At 43.4% G+C, this 22,713-nt stretch overlaps 1 protein-coding gene across 1 annotated transcript in view; it reads right to left on the bottom strand.

The window, feature by feature from the left end:
* Positions 1 to 22,713, bottom strand: part of LOC124615369 (ADAMTS-like protein 4) — a 732,241-nt gene that overhangs the window by 107,007 nt on the left and 602,521 nt on the right. The window contains exon 5 of the mRNA XM_047143191.1: positions 3,545 to 3,611. Coding sequence (XP_046999147.1) covers positions 3,545 to 3,611 — 67 coding nt within the window. The remainder of the gene's footprint in view (positions 1 to 3,544; positions 3,612 to 22,713) is intronic.

The following is a 22,713-nucleotide window of genomic DNA, read 5'->3' on the forward strand; positions in this document are numbered from 1 at the left end:
GCATGTAGAATACAGTACACAGACCAGACCCTTGTGGTACCACTGCCACAGCATTGTTGCTCACACTTAAGTGACTGACGCATCCCACAGGAAACCGCCTCCCCACCGGAATCTAGTGAATCACACGGATAATACGTCCTGGAATGCCGTAAATCATCGTGTGAGACCTAGTCAAAACATTCAGATTAGATGTTAAGCCTACCAAGCGAGCTTCAATTAACTATAGGCTGTGTGGTGACGGGATTTTGAAGAGCGTTCACCCAGAATTCGAGTCCAGAGTTTCAACCAATGCGACACCTCGTTCCCTGGTCTCTGAGAACGCATTCGCCTTTGCAGCGGACGGATTTTCCCAGAATACTCCGAAGTAGACTGACAAGGGAACCTTCCCATCGCACCCCCCTCAGATTTAGTTATAAGTTGGCACAGTGGATAGGCCTTGAAAAACTGAACACAGATCAATCGAGGAAACAGGAAGAAGTTGTGTGGAACTATGAAAAAAATAAGAAAATATACAAACTGAGTAGTCGATGCGCAAGATAAGCAACATCAATGATGAAGTGAGGTCAGGAGCGCCGTGGTCTCGTGGTTTGCGTGAGCAACTGTAGAACTGGAGGTCCTTGGTTCAAGTCTTTCCTCGAGCGAAAATTTTAATTTTTTATTTTCAGACGATTATTATCTGACAAACTCTTATGTTTTCATTGCTTTTTGGGAGTGATTATCACATCCACAAGAAAACCTAAATCGGGCAAGGTAGAAGAATCTTTTTACCCATTCGCCAAGTGTACATGTTAGGTGGGTCGACAACATATTCCTGTCATGTGACGCACATGCCGTCACCAGTGTCGTATAGAATATATCAGACGTGTTTTTCTGTGAAGGAATCGGTTGACCTATGACCTTGCGATCAAATGTTTTGGGTTCCCATTGGAAAGGCACGTCCTTTCGTCTGCTAATCGCACGGTTTTGCTGTGCGGTCGCAAAAAAGAGACACTAAATTTATTACAGTGAACAGAGACGTCAATGAACGAACGGACAGATCATAACTTTGCGAAAATGAAAAAAGTAAACTTTTCACACGAGGGAAGACTTGAACCAAGGACCTCTCATTCCACAGCTGCTCACGCTAACCACGGGACCACGGCGCTCCTGAGCCCATGCTCTCCTTGATGTTGCCTATCTTGCTCATCGACTACTCAGTTTGTATATTTTGCTTACTTTTTTCATAGTTCCACACAACTTCTTCCTGTTTTCTCGATTGATCTGTGTTCAGTTTTTCAAGGCCTATCCACTGCGCCAACTTAAACCAAATCTGAGGGGGGTGCGATGGGGAGGTTCCCTTGTGAGGAATGACCGACAGAGCGCGTGACAGAGGTTGCAGCGGTGAACCACCTGAGCCGTGTTAAACAACGGGCAATGTGTTGGGGGCCACGTTTATGCTGACTGTAGAACACGCCGAAACTGTTTGTAGCGAAATGGGCCGTAAACGCCACCGGGCTGAAGAATGTGACGCTTTGACGACTTTGTTTTGGCGGCGCATTCCCGTTTCTGTATGGAGCGTCGCGGGCGCCTGTTTCATCACTCGCCTTTCCTCCCACACGGTCCACAGCCCGTCTCGGAAGCAACAGCGCGCTCCTGTCCCGGCGCCTCGCAGAACAGAACACGCACATGCTGGATGGCGTTTTCTATAACGTTGTAGGGTGGCTATAATTTGGCACCATACAAACACTCATCCACATACTTTGCCGTGAACTACAACTAGAATTAGGTATCATTTGATAGGTTGTACATCGTATATATGAATATTTAAAGGAGAATGACATTGTCACGAACGCCTTGTAGCCGGACGGTGTGACCGAGCGGTTCTAGGCGCTTCAGTCTGGAACTGCGGGCCGCTACGGTCGCAGGTTCGAATCCTGCCTCGGGCATGGAAGTGTGTGATGTCCTTAGGTCAGTTAGGTTTAAGTAGTTCTAAATTCTAGGGGACTGATGACCTCAGATGTTAAGTCCCATAGTGCTCAGAGCCATTTGAGCCTTGTAAATAATTGTTAACGCTTATTGCATGAAAGGTGACGGAGTGTCTTTATTAACAGAACGGCGTAACGAATGGTTGCCTATACTAGCAGAGGTTGGAACGCCAGTGAAGATGAAACGGCAGGCAGTACTCAAGCTCTGGGTGGAAGGCCTACACAGGTGTTGGTCCAGCGTAAACACAAGAAGTAGCTAGACTGACGTCGTGGCACCTAAACTCTGGAGCACAATAGGGTGACGGCCGGCCGCTATTGTAGCAGGACCGGAAGAATAACCGGAAACTCTGCAAATCTTGGACGCGGGTGAGAGGAACGAAGAAGCGGCACCTCGGAAACCACGCAGGCTGGGTTATTTCCAAGGATTTTTACTCAGAAGAGTACCATTGTACGACTATAGGTTTTCCTCGCAAACTTTCCGCGCTGGACGACAAAAGACTAATATATGGTTGGTCGGTGTTCGGAAGAATCTGTAGAGAGGGAGAATATTTCCTGGTTTCGGGAATATGATTCATTTTCGGGATTACGAGGGTGGGGAGCCGAACCTTGCTGGGAAGCCAGCAGTGGAGAGATGTGGTCTTCCGTTGCGAGCACTCGTGTGTGACGGTCGCTCGGTATCAGCTTTGTTGGTACAGACGGACTTGCTGTCTTTGCTCTCAGGAGAGTTTATTGTTAGAAAAGTTAGGCACTGTACTGTTGCGAACCTATATGATTGTGGACTTAGCCTCCGGGTTGGAAAATGTCGTTGAGTATGAAGCATTCAGTAATTGAGAGCACTTCTTCTGCCTATACTTACGTTGAGACGTTATCTGAACTCCATCCTTGTGGCTGGGAGTTCGCATTTCTCGCCTGCAGAAGAGGAGAGGAGAAGACAGTATTAGAGTATATAAGTCAGAGGACCGCCTTCTGCCGTCCTAGTGTTTGAAAGAGTTTATTTGTGGCTGGAGTTCTTCCATCGCCGCAGAAGAGTACGAGAACCATCACTTCACGCACCAGACGCAGTACATACGGTGATATCGCAAATTACTTCGGCTTACAAAGGCTGTAAAGCAAAACAGCTGTGATCACGTTCGTTTATTTCCACTGAGGTTCCACACTACCATAGATCATCTTTGAAAGTAGTGTCTTCTAGTGTTTAGTACGTAGATGATGTCTGTCATTTCGCGTTAGTGATATTAGACCGCGCAGTCATAATAAGGGGGAGAGTTGGGCAATTGATTAATAATTTTTGGTTAGGAAATATAGACAATTGTACTTAAAGGTTTTATTTTAATCTATAATAAATATATATTGAACAACAACGTTTATCATTTAGTAGTATTAGTTGCGTTGATCATTCATTTATGTTTAGATTGTAATTTATATGTAAGAAAAAGAGCATTATGAGATCCTAAGATCTGCTTCAGGGGGTAGTCAGACAGGGCAAAATCTTCATTTTAGCGTTTATTATTTTCCGCTGCGACCATTCATTTTTACACCCGCCTGGAGTAGCATCTTGGAAAGTTTACAGCGCTACTTACCTCTTGTCCAGTCCGTTCAGAGGTGAACCGTCCTTCAGGTGTTTGTCGTTTGGTCGGGGATTGATACCTGTGAACAAGAAAGGCGAATTCTTTAGTCAGAGCCGTCTGAAAGACAATTTGGGTAGAGTTTATTTGAAGCAGTAAGAGCTCAACGAAAGCAGCGACTGCTTCATATTGTTCGTCCGTACAAAAACACATTCGTCTGATCACTACGAATACCGCATGGTGTGTCTTTCTGGACGAGCGTTACGAAGTGGCAGTCACGATCTGGAGAGTGAAAAGGGACGAATATGGAAAAAGAAGTAGAAACTAGAATTATAATACCAACTTTGAGTAAGTAAAAAGTGGTTGCAGATTTCCTGTTGAACTTCATGAGTGTTCCCTTATAAGGTAATGTTTAAGAAAATCCGCTACCAACTGCAGACGACTTATTTAAAACACTATCGGTTTCGGACGTACGCCAATCATCAAGTGATTAAATTCAGCTTCAGTTATATAATGTTGACTAACGAGAGCACAGGCAAAATCCTTTGCTCATAATCTCAAGTCCAACAAAAAAACGGTTATCAGTCTCAGGATATAATTCTATCTATAAGTTCTAGTTGAAGTTAATTGTTTTCAAAAAATAAGTTCAGTGCCAAGTTCAGGTCACATTAAGGTCTAAATTATATAAATTTAAATGATTCCCCTGTAAGAAAAGATTAATTTCAGTACAACTCAGGGCAGTAATTTACAAACATTATCATATATACAAATTTCAGGAAGTAACTTTCACTTTCGAAATTTCGAATACAGCCTCAACAAAGTACAGCTGATCCTTTCAAAGATGAAGCGCCTACTCTTTGAAATGTTTTCATCACAATCATCGGTCTACTCTCATACGATATTGAGAGGATTTCGTCCACGAAGATCGGTATGTACCTGCTCTAACAGCAGGGCAACAGATGTTACTGAAGGGCTCTATTGGTCCAGCATATGCTGCTCATTCTGATGGGATTTTACAGTGGGCTGTAAATGGATTTGCGAAAACTTTTTTTTCTCCTCGCAACAAATTCGGTGGAGGCTAAAACCACTTTATGAAAATGAAGTCGTCAAGAATTACTCCGTCTCGAAGGCTCCATAAAATGCGAAGGGAACATTTTAAGTGCGGGTGTTTCGAAGGCAGTGGAGAGCCATTAACGTCAGGAAGAGATTGCATTTATAGTCGCAGAGCTTTATTGTGCGGACTTGTGGAAGTGACAGCAATTAGTTTTAAGGGTCAGCAAAGGGACAGCTCTTGCATGTGTGAGTCTTACATCCGTATACACACTATCCAGACCCACCGAACAACACTTGTATTTAACAAACAGAGCGCACGTAAGTCAGAAGCAAGCTAACTTCGAACGATGAAAATATGAAGTTTTGGTAGAATACCTCATAAGTGGCCCCCATTATCTTCCAGACAACTCTGAACCCGGGTAGATTTATACCACCAATCCTCTGCCTTCTTGACTATAGTTTGTTTTTAGGGTCACTATTTTTGCCTCCATAATCTCTCTCAGACAGTCCACAAAAAATGAGCGCATGGTGTGGTTACTCCTGTTTTAGTTTTTTGTAGTTACATTTTGTTAAGATATTAGCATCACCTTTAAAAACACAATTTATCACGAATATCGTCTAATTTAAAACAATAATTATCAAACGATACCTTCGGTTTCATGTTTTCTTTATTCACCGGCACTCAAATGCAACATTCGGGTGATTTTAGATTTTGACTACTCTCCCTTTATGTGCTAGTATAGTTTGCAGTTGCTGTTACGTAACTGCCTTGAAATATTCATTTGACCAGGATAAGCTGCATTTTTCCGCCGAAACCACTAAAGTTTGGCACAGTTAATATCGCAGTTACTCTTCTACATTCGTCTGTCGATACATTGCACGCACCAGTACAAGTATGTGCACAAAAATGTTCTTATAAGTATACTACTACATTGGTTGGTTGGTTGATTATGGGGAGGGGATCAAACCGCGAGGTCATCGGACACATCAGATTAGGGAAGGAAGTCGGCCACGCCCTTTCGAAGGAAACATCCCGGCGTTTGTCTGAAGCAATTTAGGGACACCACGGTGAGAGGCACCCACTTGCCTTGCTCATACTGTGGCATCAAGCAATCAGGCCTGCAAGATGAGTGGTCTGCCAAGCGAGTGGGTTTATTCTTATTTCACGACTAACATCAATGACTGATTATGAGCTCTAGTACCCACAATTAAGATACAAATTATTCTCCTGTTTCAATATTACACAACGGAAACGGATAACGCACATCTGACTATTGGGAATTTACACAACTCTGATTGTTCACTACGCTCTGGCAATACCACATTTTCTTTCTTACCCAACGGCTTTTATCAACACGTGGCCTTCGCGCTGAACATGAATGGCGCACACATTATAAATCCTGGTTATCATGACTACACACTATTCGAATAACAAGGCCACCATTCTTTTTATTTTCACCATCTTTTTTATTCCAATAAATTTTATTATGATTCAAAGGTAACCTAAACACACCATTACATTTTATACAACAATTACACATGAGAAACTCCGCCCAGTGGGCATGGTTTTACATTGGTGATTCTCTATCTTATGGTCTCGTAATTATCTAACGCTACAGTGCACTTTCTGGATAGGATGGTGGATCTTTTGCTATATCTCACACTTAGACCATCACACGCCCGCATCTCGTGGTCGTGCGGTAGCGTTCTCGCTTCCCACGCCCGGGTTCCCGGGTTCGATTCCCGGTGGGGTCAGGGATTTTCTCTGCCTCGTGATGGCTGGGTGTTGTGTGCTGTCCTTAGGTTAGTTAGGTTTAAGTAGTTCTAAGTTCTAGGGGACTGATGACCATAGATGTTAAGTCCCATAGTGCTCGGAGCCATTTGAACCATTTTGACTCTCACACCCATCATCAAGAAAATTTACTCCAGACCGAGCAGTACAAAAAGGAACTTGCAGAACCCACTGCCTCTGAACGTATCTTACTACTCTCCCATGCAAACCACACATACTTAAATTACATGAAATACATCACACTGGCAACACAGAAGACATCACAAAGAATAGTCTCAACGTTAGAATCACTTCACTTTCAGCTTTCCCACTTCAATTAGTATTCATCCCAGTTTCATACGACACTGCCCCACTTCGTGACTTTTCTTTCCTACTACGAACTCTGGAGGATATATGCACGTCTTCCCGTGCAATGCAAGCCGAGTGGCGTTGCTGCATAAACGGCTGACTCGCCTTGCTTCTCTCTCAGAGTATTAGAGTTTGAATCAAGCGTCACACGGAAACATAACACGCAAAGTAATATTAAGAACATATTCGTCACACACGCGAGTCCTCAACTGATACCTTGGACGAGTACTTCTCTTTATCCTTTGTCTCATAGACAGATTGAGGCTCATGCAGTACTCACCACGTGGAAGTGCTCGTCTCTAATTTCAAGTCCTGCACACGCCATTTCTTAAATATTTCAAACTCATATTACACACGCCAGTAATTCAGCTTACCTTTAGCACTCGTATGTATTTCAACTTAGTACTAGCACTCGCAAGTATTTCAACTTATTGCTACACGTGGTTTCATTGTGACCGTTGGTCACTTCTGAAGATTACTACGATCCCCATAATATTACCTGCCTGTCATTTAATTCTCCCCCCAAAAGTTCCTGAAATAGAGAAACAATTATTCCAAACTACCCTTAAGTATTTCACATGCATACCATTCTCTCCACTCTTTTGTCTCTACGGAGCACACCTAAGACAGATCTTACCACCACAAGATCCAGCGCCAGAGTGCTGAAACATGGCCGTTCTTCAGATCATCTCGCACCTCCGCCGAGGTGGGGGAGCACCATGCTACCGTATTGGTCAGCCACATTTCAGGTCCTCAAAGTTCAGGTAAATTTCATTTCTTTGGTTCCACCAAAGGACCGTCTCAAAGACGATCAGATATTGCATATTCACTATCTCCGGTTAGCAGACGACCATACATTCATTCATTTCACAGATCTCACCAAACTGGATGTAGGGATTTATTTTGTGGGAGTGCACATGTGATCAATTAAATAAATAAACTGTCCTTCTTTCCTACACTGGCATCCGGCTTCGGTGTATTAAGTGAAATTGAGTTATTATTACAAAAAATATGTTGTTCTGACAAGAATAACGAAGAATGTTGTACCTGTTTTAAGTGTCGGTCGGTACTGTACCCTTTCAACGGAAAAACTAAATCAGAACGGCCAGAGGCAGATTTGAACTCTCGTCCTCCCGAATGCGAGTCCAGTGTGCTAACCACTGTGCCACCTCGTTCGGTAAGGCTTACCGTACACGGCTGCTAGAAGAGGGACAAGTTCTTTCCCATACTCTGGGTAGAATCTTGCTGGTACCCCGTCAGGTCCACTGACCTCCCCTTTAATTTTCGTGGTGGAACGTTTACCGAGCAGCCAGAATGCAGATTTCTGTAATCAAGGTCCCCTTTAAGTCATCTGTCGTTGATAAAATGTATTTCATTGAGCCAGCCGGAGTGGCCGAGCGGTTCTAGGCGCTACAGTCTGGAACCGCGCGACCGCTACCGTCGCATGTTCGAATCCTGCCGTGGGCATGGATGTGTGTGATGTCCTTAGGTTAGCTAGGTTTAAGTAGTTCTAAGTTCTAGGGGACTGATGACCTCAGAAGTTAAGTCCCATAGTGCTCAGAGCCATTTGAACACTTTTTTTTTTTTTTTTTTTTTTTTTTTTTTTTTTTGCCTTTCATTGAAGGTTGAATACTAGAGAAGAACTAAACCCTTCGCAAAGAATCACCGTCACAGCTTATTTCTCTCTCTCTCCCTCTTTCTCTCCCTCTCTCTCTCTCTCTCTCTCTCTCTCTCTCATTTTTGCTTCTTCGAAATGATACTTTGAACTTCTTGAATACTTCTCGTGCAGGTGAGCGGCAACTGCCAGTAAAGTTTAAACCATGCACTACACGATTCTTTTTATCAGTAATACATTTATCCAAGGACCATTTTACAAGGACCCTTCAGTTTAATACAAGGAAAATGCACGTCATATACGCACAAAACTGTACTTCACAACACCAGTACAGAGACGTATTACAACATGTAATTTCTCGATTAAAGAAAAGTTGTTGTCTTTTGATCAATTTTTCCTTGATTTCCGTCTTCCATTTCCTCTCACTCAACTTTATCACTCCCATGAAACGCTATATGGTTCTAAGCAATATGGGACTTTACATCTACGTTCATCAGTTCCCTAGACTTAGAACTATTTAAACCAAACTAACCTAAGGACATCACACACATCCATGCCCGAGGCAGGATTCGAACCTGCGACCGTAAGAGCAGCGCGGTTCCAGACTGAAGCGCCTTGAACGCTCGGCCACAGCAGCCAGCTGAAACGCCATAATAATTTAAGAAACTCTTCTGTAAGTTTTTGCTTTCTCATTGTGTCCACTATTTAGTGGCAGAGCATTTGCGGAGATTCTTTGATTATGGAACGCAGCGTGTTGCCAAATGTTTTCCTGCAGTTGACATCCCTCGCAATTCGATGATATTTACCCTCATGTAATGCGAGAATGTAGCATCTCGATTATCAATAATGTATGTGGCTGTATGTCCGATCATCCTTGTAGCTGAGGATAGAGGGGACACTATATGAAATTGTCATAGTTGTTCTTGCGCGACCGAGGCTCTAGCGGCAGTGAAGACTTTAGTGGGTGGGTCCCGTCCGTAGCCAAGAAATCTGTCAGCGAGCCGGCGGGAGTTCCAAGAACGGCGGCCAGATTCCTGGGCCATTGGGTCACGCGTAAGAGCGGAACCCAGTGGCCGACGAGTAAACACTTGAGCGGCATTGCGTGCCACAGTGCACGCGTGTGCGTGCCCCCTTGATGGACTGCAGGACTCGCAGATTCGCACCGCGTGCAGCGAGAGCGGCGGTCGCCGTTTACAGGTCCTCGTCACACAGTGAGAAACTGCTGCGCTGCACTTCACCGTGTAAGTCACGCGGGTGTATTTCTGTGCCAGCACTTCAGCGTATCCCTTCCAGAAATCTTGCTCTTGCCTCTTGGTGCATAACTGTGTACAGGGTATTTTTCTCCGGTCCTCCAACAAAGAATTTCGCTACTGAGGTAATGATAAAACAGTAGACATCATACTACTTTATGGCAGCCAACAACTATACTTAAATAGTTTACTACTTTTCTTTGCCTTTCACGCACACTGCCCGGTCGCCGAGACAGTACGATGACTATTCTTGACAGTGAAAGGTCAAAAAAAATTTTTTTTTCCGAAGTGCAGATGGAGCTGTTGAAATTTCTACCCAGCATAGAGCCTCGGTCATTTTCAGTCAAAGGGAATAATATTTCCGTGAGCGGAGCTTGCATAGTACGCATTTCTGCCACTACGCGTGCGCTTCGCAACTCATTGCCAGTTCAGTATCGCCTGTGTTGTCGACCTGGCTTGTTCTGTTCATCTGCAGAGATCGTTTTTGCTAGCACTCTGGCTTCGTTTTTTTATGACGGCTGGTTTAAGTGAACACCGCGCAGCTGCGAAATTTTGTTTTCTACTCGGTAAAAATGCTGCTGAAACTGTTTTAATGTTGAAAACAGCTTACCAAGATGACGCTATGGTGAAAACTCAAGTGTAGGAGTGGTTTGACCGATTTACAAAGGACGGCATGTCGATTGATGACAATCCTCGTTTTGGACGTCTATCAGCTGCCCGAATAGACGAAAATATCGAAAAACTCGAGAGCTTGTGCTCAGAGACCGTCGACAGGCAGTTGATCAACTGTCAGAGATTATTCGGTTATCTTGGAGCAACAGTTTTCACCAAAAAAGACCCGATTTGTGGCAGACATGTGTTCCAACATGACAACGCACCTGCACATACAGCCATCTATGTTAGTTTTTGGCTAAAAATGGCGCGATTCCGCTGCCTCACACACCTTACTCGCCTGGCTCTGTGTGACTCTGTCTTATTTCCACACCTGAAAAGGGGCATAAATGGACATCGATTTGACAACGTTGAAGAAGTCAAGAAAAAAAAAGAGAGGGAAGCTGTCAGGCATTTCTAATGATAACTACAAAAATGTTTCTAACAATGGAAGCATCGGTGGGGGCAAATAAATTAGTTTTAATGGAGATTATTTTGAAGGGGATAAGTTGTTTTGCAAACAATTTGAAAATATATAGCTTTAAAAAAATAATTCCGGTTTCTTTTGGGTACCTCCTCGTAGAAGGGGCTTATTAGTTTCAGCTTTTGCCTTACATCCAAGAAAAATCCTCCGAGCCGGACGTAGTGGATGAGCGGTTGTAGTCGCTTCAGTCCGGAAACACGCGGCTGCTACGGTCGCAGGTTCGAATCCTTCATCGGGCACGAATGAGTGTGATGTCCTTAGGTTAGTTAGGTTTAAGTAGTTGTAAGTTTAGGGGACTGATGACCTCAACTGTTAAGTCCCACTTTTTTTAAATCCCACGAAAACCTTGTGTGTGTGTGTGTGTGTGTGTGTGTATGTGTTTGAGGGTGGTTGTAATTATTCTTACTTTTTTCCCGCACTTTCCATTCTCCACTCCAAGGAGTAGAAAGTATTACTTTACATCCGGTTCTTTACAGAGTTAAGAAACTCTTCAGTCAATTACCAGGTGAATTCTCAATTGGGAATAAATGTAAAGGGCTTGCCATTACTTGCCTTTAGTGGACAAGCAAGGAAAGCCCCGCTGAAACCTTGGCCCGAACCTGGAGATTGAAAACACACCGCTTGCAAAAAACTGAAGCATCCAGAACATTTGGTAGGATAACATAAATTTCTACTCGTACATACCACTGACGGGTAAGTAAATTACTAGAACTGAAATTCTCTGTGACAGATGTAATGGCAACCAGAGTGCATTAATGTTGTTCGTGTTTGGTCTTGTTACCAGGCCTTGCAGGATATGCTAGAGGCGTAAACAGTGTTAGATGTTCTGCGATCACTCTGTAAGAAACGAAGACGCTGCGCGCTCGTATGAGAAAACGTTATCAGCACCTGACAATCTTTGGAAGGACCCTCACCGCGGGTCTCCATTTGGTCGGCTGGTCGAATCGTGCAATGTATAGATTTGTGGGTCACTCAGATACGACAGTGTCCCGATGCTAGAATGTGTGGGATAGCGAGGCAAGGCATACTCGTCCTCAAAGTTGTAAGGTGGCAGAATTAATGGTCAGGTTCGCACCTTACATGAGACCTTTATACATCGCAACGATAAGGTGAAGATACCTAACATAATTCGGCGGTTATGAGAAAATTTGCCTATCAGAATGGAATGCAAAAAGGGATGACAGCCAATCGATGGTAATTAATACACCGTTTCTATATAATGCATAGCTTTGAGCGGAAGGTGGAACAGGAAACGCGAGTTAGAAAAGCCAGCTGTACAATGGTGTAGCAAAGGTGTACTGTGGGGGTCACGACGGAAACCACTTAAAGGGGTTAGCGACCCCGGGCCAGGTGATTCGGGCTGGAGAACCGCGTGTAGCAGCACATCTGCACAAGGGACAGAGAAAAAGCTTTAGAAAGCTGCGTTCCGGAATTCCAATGGGATACGAACAAGAACCAGAGATGCGTTTCGTCCAGCGAGTGCGACACATGGAAAAGTCAATGTACTTTAGGCGTCTAGAATGGGCACAAAACGTCCAATTGGCGGAAACGCACTAGGAAGGAGAAAAATACTGAAGTTTCGACGCAGTTTAATAGAAGGGACATTGTGATTGGTAGAGAGAGTTCCTACAAAATAAGAGGAAAGCTCCTATTGGTCGAAAATGGCCGTGACGCGAAAAACGAGTGAACCCAAGTGGGGGGAGGCAGTCCTGCCATGAGTAGGACAAGAGAGAAATTTCTGGGGATGCTTCTCTAAACTGGCATCAAGTGCAGAATGGAGCACTTAACGCTCTGTATGACGTAGAGAAGAAATTTGTTTGGACACTGCATTCACAGTTGCTGCACGTCAGCTAGAAATTAGCTGTAGCAACGTTTAGCTCCAACTGTGGAGAAACGAACCAGCCAAATTAGTTAATTGTTCTTGCGAGAACTGAGAGGGCACTATAATATGCGCACTGCTCCAATCATGCGTATGTATATCGCCACATAATAATACTAGGGCAGAGTACATGTTTCTCACATATCGAGAAACATATGGAAATTTTCTGCTGGAAAGATCAGTAAAGGCCAGATTAGTTTTGCGGGAATTTCAGTGGGAGAGAGCGGCCTTGCAGTCGGCAGCACGTCGCAGCTTAAGGTAAATACCGCGTGCATAGGTGTAAACTTTGTTGGTTCACCAACTTGTGTCCACTGTAAACTCGAGCGGTCTTGGGTAATCTTGGTCTCAAATTTGTCACTTAACTAACCATTCACCGTAGACTTGATTGGCATCCTAAATAGTACCGAACTTTGAACCGGAATTGGACTACGTATTTACGTAGTACTGACCAACATCATAACATATGTGAGGGAGCAATTTTGTGAAGAAACATCCAATTAAACTTTCACAATGTTGTATTTATGATTAATGTTCTTTCACAGAGTTAATATTTAACATCGTTGTGTATAAAATTATTTCACTTTTTGATGTCGACAAGATGCATTACCCATTGCGCTGTTTTTATTGTCGAGTTGAAAACTGTGTAAAAGCGTGTAATTTTGTGAGAAAAATTGCGACATTAAACTTCGCATTTCACCTTACATAGTTGTTCTCAATTCTAGAATAAGCGTAACCACACCTTACTAAGTTTGGGTCGACCATGTGTGACCAACACTTTGGAGTATCGCCATATTGTGCAGCAAGCCCATCATGACCGACCACTTCAAATTTGCCCCTGCCACCAGAGAACCATTAATGGATTCCCTGCAACATTACATGTCAGCCTGCACCTCTGGTCGGAGGCTAGTAACAGCTGTACTGGAAAATTGCCGTCCTCTCCGTAGGCTGGTATTAATACCACAATACAAACGGCTATAACTGGAGTGACGCCGAGACTGGGAAGCATGGAGTGCCGATGAATGGCGTTGCATTGTGTTCACTGATAAATCATGGTTCCGCACTACCCTGGATGACCATTGTTGGTAAGTACTTCGCTGGCCTGGGGGACAGCTTTTATTCTTCCACTGCTTTGAAGAGCCCATTGGCGTTATTCCTGATGTCAGTGTGTGGGGACCGATCGGGTATGATTCCAGGTCAAGGTTAGAGGTGATTGAGCGAACCCTGACAACACAGCGGCAAGTCATGGACATCAAGCGTGCTCATGTGCTGTCTCACAAGTGACAACATCATTGTGACATTTTTCAACAGAACATTACTTGTCCACACATAACACATGTCTCTATGACTCTATGAACCAGCTGTCTAATGTTGAGGTACTCACGTGTACAGCTAATTGCCCTGATCTGTCCTCTTTGGGACATGTATGGGACCAGGTCGGGCATCAACTCAGTTCTGGTGCCAATATCCTAGATATAAAGGACCATTTTACAACAGCTGTTTGTCAGCATGCTTCTAATGAGTGAGCTCATAATACAAGTTTTTCGTAGTTTGGACTCGATTTTGTCATCACTATAGTAACATCACGTATCATCTCAATACGTGAAGTTTCATTTCGATTCCTTCTCCCCTTCTGGGTGCCTCTTCGAACCCTATTGCAAATCAGCTCCTGTGATTATTATTAGCGAACAGGTGACGCTGATCGTGGTTTTTATTTACGTGTGTAGTGAAATTACGAATGTGATGACTTTGGTGTAACATTTGAGACGGCTTGCTCTCTTTCATTTACGGCTACCTAACATGTAAGCAAAGTATTTGAGTATTACATCGTCTTTACAAAGAGAAACAACATTCATCTGTCCACTGTGTCAAAATCTCTTTGCGTATTGCCGGCCGGAGTGGCCGAGAGGTTCTAGGCGCTACAGTCTGGAGCCGCGCGACCGCTACGGTCGCAGGTTCGAATCCTGCCTCGGGCATGGATGTGTGTGATGTCCTTAGGTTGGTTAGGTTTAAGTAGTTCTAAGTTCTAGGGGACTGATGACCTCAGTAGTTAAGTCCCATAGTGCTCAGAGCCATTTGAACCATCTTTGCGTATTCACGACCAATATTGGTTTTTACATCACTCTTTGCCCCATTAACAGCTTTTATTCCAAGTGCTGTACACGTTTGGTTCTACCATTCACTGTACTTTATCTTACGTAATACTTGTAGCACGAAGGAAAGTACTGCTGTCACAGTTTCTCGCTGATGCAGTTCCTCCGGCAGCCACAAGTCAGCCTAATTGTTATGGTTTAAAATTTATTTTTCTTTATCCTGAGAGCCAGAGCATACATACTGCAAATAAAATGGCATTGCTCGAGTTTATAATCTGTAAGATAGAACTCATTACGCGAAGAATTCATTAGCCTTGAAGACTTCCATGCTTAGTGTGATTAATAAGTTTGCTTCAGAAACTCATCTTTGAAACCTACGTTGTGCATGCTAAAGATCGATTCGTCACTAAATCGTTTCAAGTCAGATAGCTTTATCACAGAGTTCTTCCTGAGAAATGGACATAAATCATTTCAAAAAGTTGTTTCAAAATTTCTGTCGGGGATTGAAGTAAGTTACAAGAGTAATTTTAAAGCAACAGAAATGTCAAATCTCTCTGCGAATCGTCTGTAAAAATTTAAAAGGAACTCTAGCGGTTGCTTTCTCCATTCAGTCGTGCTTCTTTCTTCATAGAATGGATGGGCATATATGTGGCTGGCGAGGAACGTCGGAAGAACAACAAAAGAAAGGATGGTGAGGTGTAACTTTCCGTTGATGACGACGCTATTGAGGACGAGGCTAAAGTTCGAGATGGACCAGTATGGAGTAGGAATCGGTCTACATTTTTCAAAGGCTACAAAGCTTCAGGTTAAGTGATTCAGTGATGCTATGTCAAACCTAAAACTGGATGAACAGGTAGGGATTTGTGCCCCAAACGCGACTGGAAAATGTTAACTTATTTATTTCCTTACGTAGCATGTATGCTACATTATACTTTTCTTTTTTTCTAACTCAGCCAGTAAACTAGGTTTGCTGTGCCTGACTATAGCGTGCGCTCCACACCATGTGATTGCTCTGAAACATTTGGTTCAGTTTCAGCAGGGTCCAAATAGGTTTCAGCATCCGATTGAAGAATGATGTTTATCGAAGTGCCAACACGACCTCGAGAAATAAAGGTTATTCTGCTTGTTGTTAGTAATTTTGAATTAGAATATGTTATAATTTGCTAATATACCCTAAGCTATGGTATAGATGATTGTTTATCTGCTCACAACAATACTGTGATTTTTTTTTTTTTTTTTAGGTGTAGCACTGAGTCTGCAGTAGGCAACGACCAACACTTTCACAGTTGCGAGAGAGAGTGCAGCAGCAAGAAGAGAGTTAAGACGAAAGGATGACGACAAAGATGAGGCAGCTCCAATGTGGTAACGGTTGAGATTATCAAAGCCTTTGCAATTACCAGCAGCAAGAATGTTTCATGCCACGCAGCCACCTAAGACGATGAATAAAGCGAGTTGGCTTAATGTAAGTCTTTTAGGTTTGTGTAGTGCACTAAATGCAAAATATATTTTTGTTTCTCATAGACCAGGAACTAGTTTTTGCAATACCATAAAAACAGCAGAGTTATGAAAAAAATACTGATTGTATTTTCCAGTATAATAACAAAATAAATTTTTCTGGTACTTACATAAATATGTAGTTCAGTTGCCGGTTTTTGAATAAAATCCAGGAAAGCGATCCCCGAAAACATGTTGTTACTAGGATAAAAGTATATTTGAATTATGATTTAATATATATGCTACATTCCCTAATATTTTGGTATACGACAACAGTTTCATTATTTTAGTACTTTAACATCATTTTGTTCCAGAACAACCCATTGACCACCAATATAAACTTTTGATTCACAAAATCTAAGCTGAGGACTTGCGAAACCACGAAAATATCGTTCACCGTTACGTGACGACCATCTTCTCCAGAGAGGATGTGCTCCCTCAACCATAACATGCGTAAGGTCTTACGTCTACAAATTTTTACAAGTGACTCTGAGGGCACTGTAAGCACCTTAAAATACTCCTGTTGTCCCAGAAATGTATCAGAACTTGGTGGGAACCACCTCGATCGTTGTGTTTGATGTCTGTATCTTCCACAGGGAATGCATAAGAGAGATTAGCTCTTTATACTCATGGAGAACCTATTACCACTTGTGTGATTAGCTTTCAGCTCTTTCAGTAGCTGAATGTACTGCAAACGCTTCTTACTAGGGTGTGGTACTATTGAAATACCATAGCTTTACCATATGAAAGACGGAGCACGAGATGCCTTCGGAATTAGGAAGAAAACGCTGTAGAGGAGTGAAAACTCGTTAGTGTGGATATTTTCTGGAGTAGTCCCCGTACTGAGTGCCTACAGAAGGTCGCAGATACCCTAAGCAAGAGGGCTTATGGATGTTCCACACGGCTTAGTGAAGCGGCTTATCGAGTCCTGGGAACTTTACCACGATGGCAATTGGTTGGTATAACACGCTTATCGTAGCATCTAAATTTCCACACCACGGTGAAAACCCCACGGTCGGAAAAAGCTAAACAACAGAATGGCCAGGGGCTGATAGAAAAATGGTGTCTTAATTTTTTAGAGGGAAGAAGAATACGAATGCCAATTCCTGAAGATTATTAAGAAAACCCAGGAAGCCAACCAGGTTGTTTCACGGTACGGAGTGGAAAGCAGATAATTAGTGAAGAAGGTGACAGTGTCGGGAGAGATCGTAGGAACGATAAGATGAAAAGACAGTTGGTGAGTGGGCGCCCAAGCTGCAAGAAAACAAAGGGGCTGGAGAAGTGCTGGTCTACTGTAGGGTTGGGCAATGGGCAGCCACCCGGCCGTCACAAAGGCAGAGCACTGAAATATTTTGTCTGTAGTAAGTGAGTGTGCCTTGACGGAATGTACTAGTGCAATCTAGCATAAGGACTGATGTAGTAAGAGAGAACTGGATAACAGTTTCCAGTGTTGAGATGGCGTTTCTTAAAAGTGGCGAAAACTTGTAGATTGATCTAAATGTGCAACAACGGAAAAACCAGTCCTGCAGTTTTCGGGAACAGTATTACTGTGTACCCACTGGCACACTCGTGTCGATTAAATACCTAGGCATAGCGTTGCAAACGACAGGAAAGGAACGAGCTCATTAATCCGACTGTAGGTAATGCGAAAGGTCGACTTTTTACTGGGAAACATCTAGGAAATCTATGTGAAACAATAGTATAAATATATCACAATACCAGTACTGTCTTGCCCGTGGTCTAGGGGTAGCGTTTTTGATTCACAATCAAAAACGTCTTCGGTCCAGGGTTCGATCCCCGCCACTGCCTAAATTTTGATAAATAATCAGCATTGGCGGCCGAAGACTTCCGGCACAAGAAGTCAGCCTCATTCTGCCAACGGCCTTGTCAAAGAGGGCGGAGGAGCGGATAGAGGTTCAGAGCACTCTCTTGTCATAGGGGTGGGAAATTGCCCCTAAAGGCGGAAGAATCAGCAATGATCAACGACATTAGGATGCAGAAGGCAATGGAAACCACTGCATTAAAGACACGTAACGTGTATCCACAGGACATGTGGCCTGTATTTGAACAAGTGTCATGACGATCTCCCCATTGGAAAAAGATTCCGGAATAGTCCCCCATTCGGATCTCCGGGAGGGGACTGCCAAGGGGGAGGTTACCATGAGAAAAAGATTGAATAATCAACGAAAGGATAACGTTCTACGAGTCGGGGCGTGGAATGTCAGAAGCTTGAACGTGGTAGGGAAACTAGAAAATCTGAAAAGGGAAATGCAAAGGCTCAATCTAGATATAGTAGGGATCAGTGAAGTGAAGTGGAAGGAAGACAAGGATTTCTCGTCAGATGAGTATCGGGTAATATCAACAGCAGCAGAAAATGGTATAACAGGTGTAGGGTTCGTTATGAATAGGAAGGTAGGGCAGAGGGTGTGTTACTGTGAACAGTTCAGTGACCGGGTTGTTCTATTCAGAATCGACAGCAGACCAACACCGACAACGATAGTTCAGGTATACATGCCGACGTCGCAAGCTGAAGATTAACAGATAGAGAACGTGTATGAGGATATTGAAAGGGTAATGCAGTATGTAAAGGGGAACGAAAATCTGTCATGGGCGACTGGAATGCAGTTGTAAGGGAAGGAGTAGAAGAAAAGGTTACAGGAGAATATGGGCTTGGGACAAGGAATGAAAGAGGAGAAAGACTAATTGAGTTCTGTAACAAGTTTCAGCTAGTAGTAGCGAATACCCTGTTCAAGACTCACAAGAGGAGGAGGTATACTTGGAAAAGGCCGGGAGATATGGGGAAGATTTCAATTAGATTACATCATGGTCAGACAGAGATTCCGAAATCAGATACTGGATTGTAAGGCGTACTCAGGAGGAGATATAGACTCAGATCACAATATAGTAGTGATGAAGAGTAGGCTGAAGTTCAAGACATTAGTCAAGAAGAATCAATACGCAAAGAAGTGGGATACGGAAGTACTAAGGAATGACGAGATACGTTTGAAGTTCTCTAACGCTATAGATACAGCAACAAGGAATAGCGCAGTAGGCAATACAGTTGAAGAGGAATGGACATCTCTAAAAAGAGGAGGTTCTACGCAGAATCGGAGAGGAAAGGAATATGTGGAAAACACTGATAAGGAGAAGGGACAGGATGATAGGACATCTGCTAAGACATGAGGGAATGACTTCCATGGTACTAGAGGGAACTGTAGAGGGCAAAAACTGTAGAGGAAGACAGAGATTGGAATACGTCAAGCAAATAATTGAGGACGTAGGTTGCAAGTGCTACTTTGAGATGAAGAGGTTGGCACAGGAAAGTAATTCGTGGCGGGCCGCATCAAACCAGTCAGTAGACTGATGACCCCAAAAAAAATGTATTTAATTTAAAAACAGCATGATAAGTGTAGGGGTGAGTTTTATATGTTTGAAAATGCTTATTTGCTGTTTTTTTTTTATTTTTGACTGTGCACTTTGGCATAATACTGTTAAGAACTTGATAAGGCGATGACCGCTGTGTGCATTCGGCATCGCTGCTACCCGCAATACTTAGAACATGTACATACATATATGTTCATGACCATACCTGCAAAAACGTACATCCAGTTCATATAAAACAACAATGAGTCGGTCCAGGCTCAGAACTAAGTTCAATAAACGAACAATCTCTCCCGGAAGTAAAAAACAGTACAGAGATAAATCCATTTAACACGTCGCTGCCCGGACTGTGGAGGTCCCTATTTTCGAGAGCTGATTCCGGGTCCGTGGGAACTCTCTTCCGACTGTTGCTAATGCGAGCTCTGGCCTGCATAGCTGACGCCCTCTGACTGAAAACTCGTGAAGACAGACTCCTGGCAAACGATTATAAACTGCTGTCTCTCGAGGAATCTTGAACGCTTGACTCCGTCGTTGATGAACTCTGCTCAGTTCCCGATGAACTGCCTAACTCGCTGGGCTACCAGTTACAAAGCCGCACAGATTACCACACTGAGTCTGTGCGACTGGCTGGTGTGCTACTGGACATAACGTGCGCATCGCTCGTTGGCTCCGCAATCGGGCTGCCGTCAACGTTGTGCACGATTGGTGTACGTAACGAGGGTTGGAAATTCGGCGCAGTCGGCGCTGGTGACACCTGGGGACAACCGCCGCACACCTCACCGCTCTCGGCTTCGCCTCGATGTAGGCCCACTGGGAAGCCGCTGCGTCAGAGAGGTAGACTACTCGGTAGGGGCAGCAAGGTGGGACACAACGTATTTTCCAAAAAAAAAAAAATTTTTTTTGCGTTTTCAATTTAAATAAATCAGACATTTGGCCAACTGGTTAGTCACAATCTCTCTCTATATCACTATCTCTATACTAATTCTAGGAAAGTGTAGCCCATTTGTAAAGGAGACCGCATACAGAACCCTTGTGCGACCTCTTCTAGAGTATTGCTCAAGTGTTTGTGATTCCCACCATGTCGGACTAAAAAATGACAACGAAGCATTAAAGTTTTGAACATGGCTACTTTGTCAGCGACCGTTTACAAAGTAAAATTAAAGCAATAACAGCCTTCGGTCAAAAAAATGAAGACTTTTGACCTAGGTTTCGGCAACTACTAAGACTGCCTTCATCAGAAGGCAAACATTCAAAGTGGCATATCACGTATAGAATACGAGTAAATATCAAGGGATAAAGCTTTGATTACAAATTTTAAAATACAAAACATAAAGGCAAGCCACTATGGGCTGCTAACACACGTCGAGCTACGGTAGCATTCACAGGCATCCTGCCAAATTTGTATCTGGTGGATTCCATCAACACGCGATTATTTCGGAAATGGGAGTCCTTAGAGAGAAGAAAGCGTGAAACGCTATTGGGAAGGCTTAGAGAACGAGCACTAGCACTGGCAGCTTAAAATCACTTAAGGGCACCGTGAAGGACCGCAAAGGCAAGACAAAGGAAATCATGTCTCTTGTGGAAGCATACAGACAGTTGTTTCTCTCTTGTATCACCTGTGAGTGTACAGCGACATGTAAATATAGATGTAGACATGGGTCAACTACAGTAAAATAAAGAAAAGGTTAATTTGTAGCTATATTTCCATTACTGTGTTACATTCTCTGTGTTTACTCCGTTCTTTCGGTTCTCTTTTGTATTTTTGTATATGTTATTTGTGGCCGAATGTGTTGTTGTCGATTGCCCTACCTTTCCCTGATACAATGAAAGAATTGCAGACCTTCACGACTGAAGCATAGGGCCTAAGAAATTCTAGCAGGTGGATAGCCTTTGTTTCACGATGTTTTGACAAGAAAGTGAGACGGACGCCTCTAACATACTATATACGAGGTACAGAGTGGGCTAAAAAATACTAGGATGATTCGCCAGTTTAGCGAAGCGGGTGAGTGATTCCTCCAGGTAAGGCGACATTATTTAGAAAGACTGCGGGGTGGCAAAGAACAGGGCTTTAAACTAATAATACCGCCACGAGGCTGGGATGTTTGCTGAATTCTGTTGAGCAGTGTTACCAGGGAAAACTGGGGCTACCCATACACCTAACACGGAACGGCGTAGGCTACGGCGCGCTGTTACTATTTCGCGGCACTCTCCTCGAGTGCCTACTTCTTGGAAGACGCGCGTCTTGCCCCGTTCCGACACCAGTCTTCAAAACGGTCGTCTCAGAAGCCAGCTAGAAATGTCTGAAAGCCGGAAGAGTAAGGAGCAACGACCGAGGCCTCTGATTGTGCGCTCACCATACGAGTGCTATACAATAGCAGCAGGACATTTCAGAAGGCTCTGTCCATTTTTACGGCTGGAAATGGCTTTCTGTCCTTCTAAGAATCTTAGTGCAGCTATTTAGAGACGGCGAAAGTGGATGGAAGAAATCGAAACTGATGCCAAAAGACACAAACACACACCAGAGTGAAATTTCTTGATGGTGATGCTGTAATATATAAACTAATTGTACCACTCGTAACAAAGATGTCCTCATTAGCTACTAGAGATTTAGTGCTAGATAAAGGTCTCCAGTAGACGATGTTTAGCTGTGCTCGCAAGCACTCATGTTGTTCCTGTATGTCTCTTAGTGTCACCTATCCATCAGTCTTTCGAGCGTCGTCTGGATCATTAATGTCTTTTGCAACGTGGTCTGTCTACTACACATTTATCTAGTTACCTATCCTGCCCACCTCCAGTTTATTTTCATTACGATTTATTCCACTACAGTTTGTTCTTTGATTTCCGTATTAGAGTGTCTCTCCTAATAATTCCCGACGTGGATCTAGTTCTTCACAATGAGCCCATTCTCACGCCAGTCAGGAGTGGCGATACATACCTACTGCAAACTTTCCTTCCCGGAAAGATTATGCTCTTCGTTTTGAAAACTCTACACAGTTTACCAAAAGTAATCCATGCCATTGGTGTTCTGTTGATCTCATTTCCTACATATGCAGTTGTCTTCAACCCCTTCAATACACAATCTCATCACTGGGACCTTTAACTTAGAATTTATTTTTTTTCTTTCTTTTATGATGTGTATCTGCAACC

The sequence above is a fragment of the Schistocerca americana genome, chromosome 5 (assembly GCF_021461395.2).
Source record: "Schistocerca americana isolate TAMUIC-IGC-003095 chromosome 5, iqSchAmer2.1, whole genome shotgun sequence".
Classification (NCBI taxonomy): domain Eukaryota; kingdom Metazoa; phylum Arthropoda; class Insecta; order Orthoptera; family Acrididae; genus Schistocerca; species Schistocerca americana.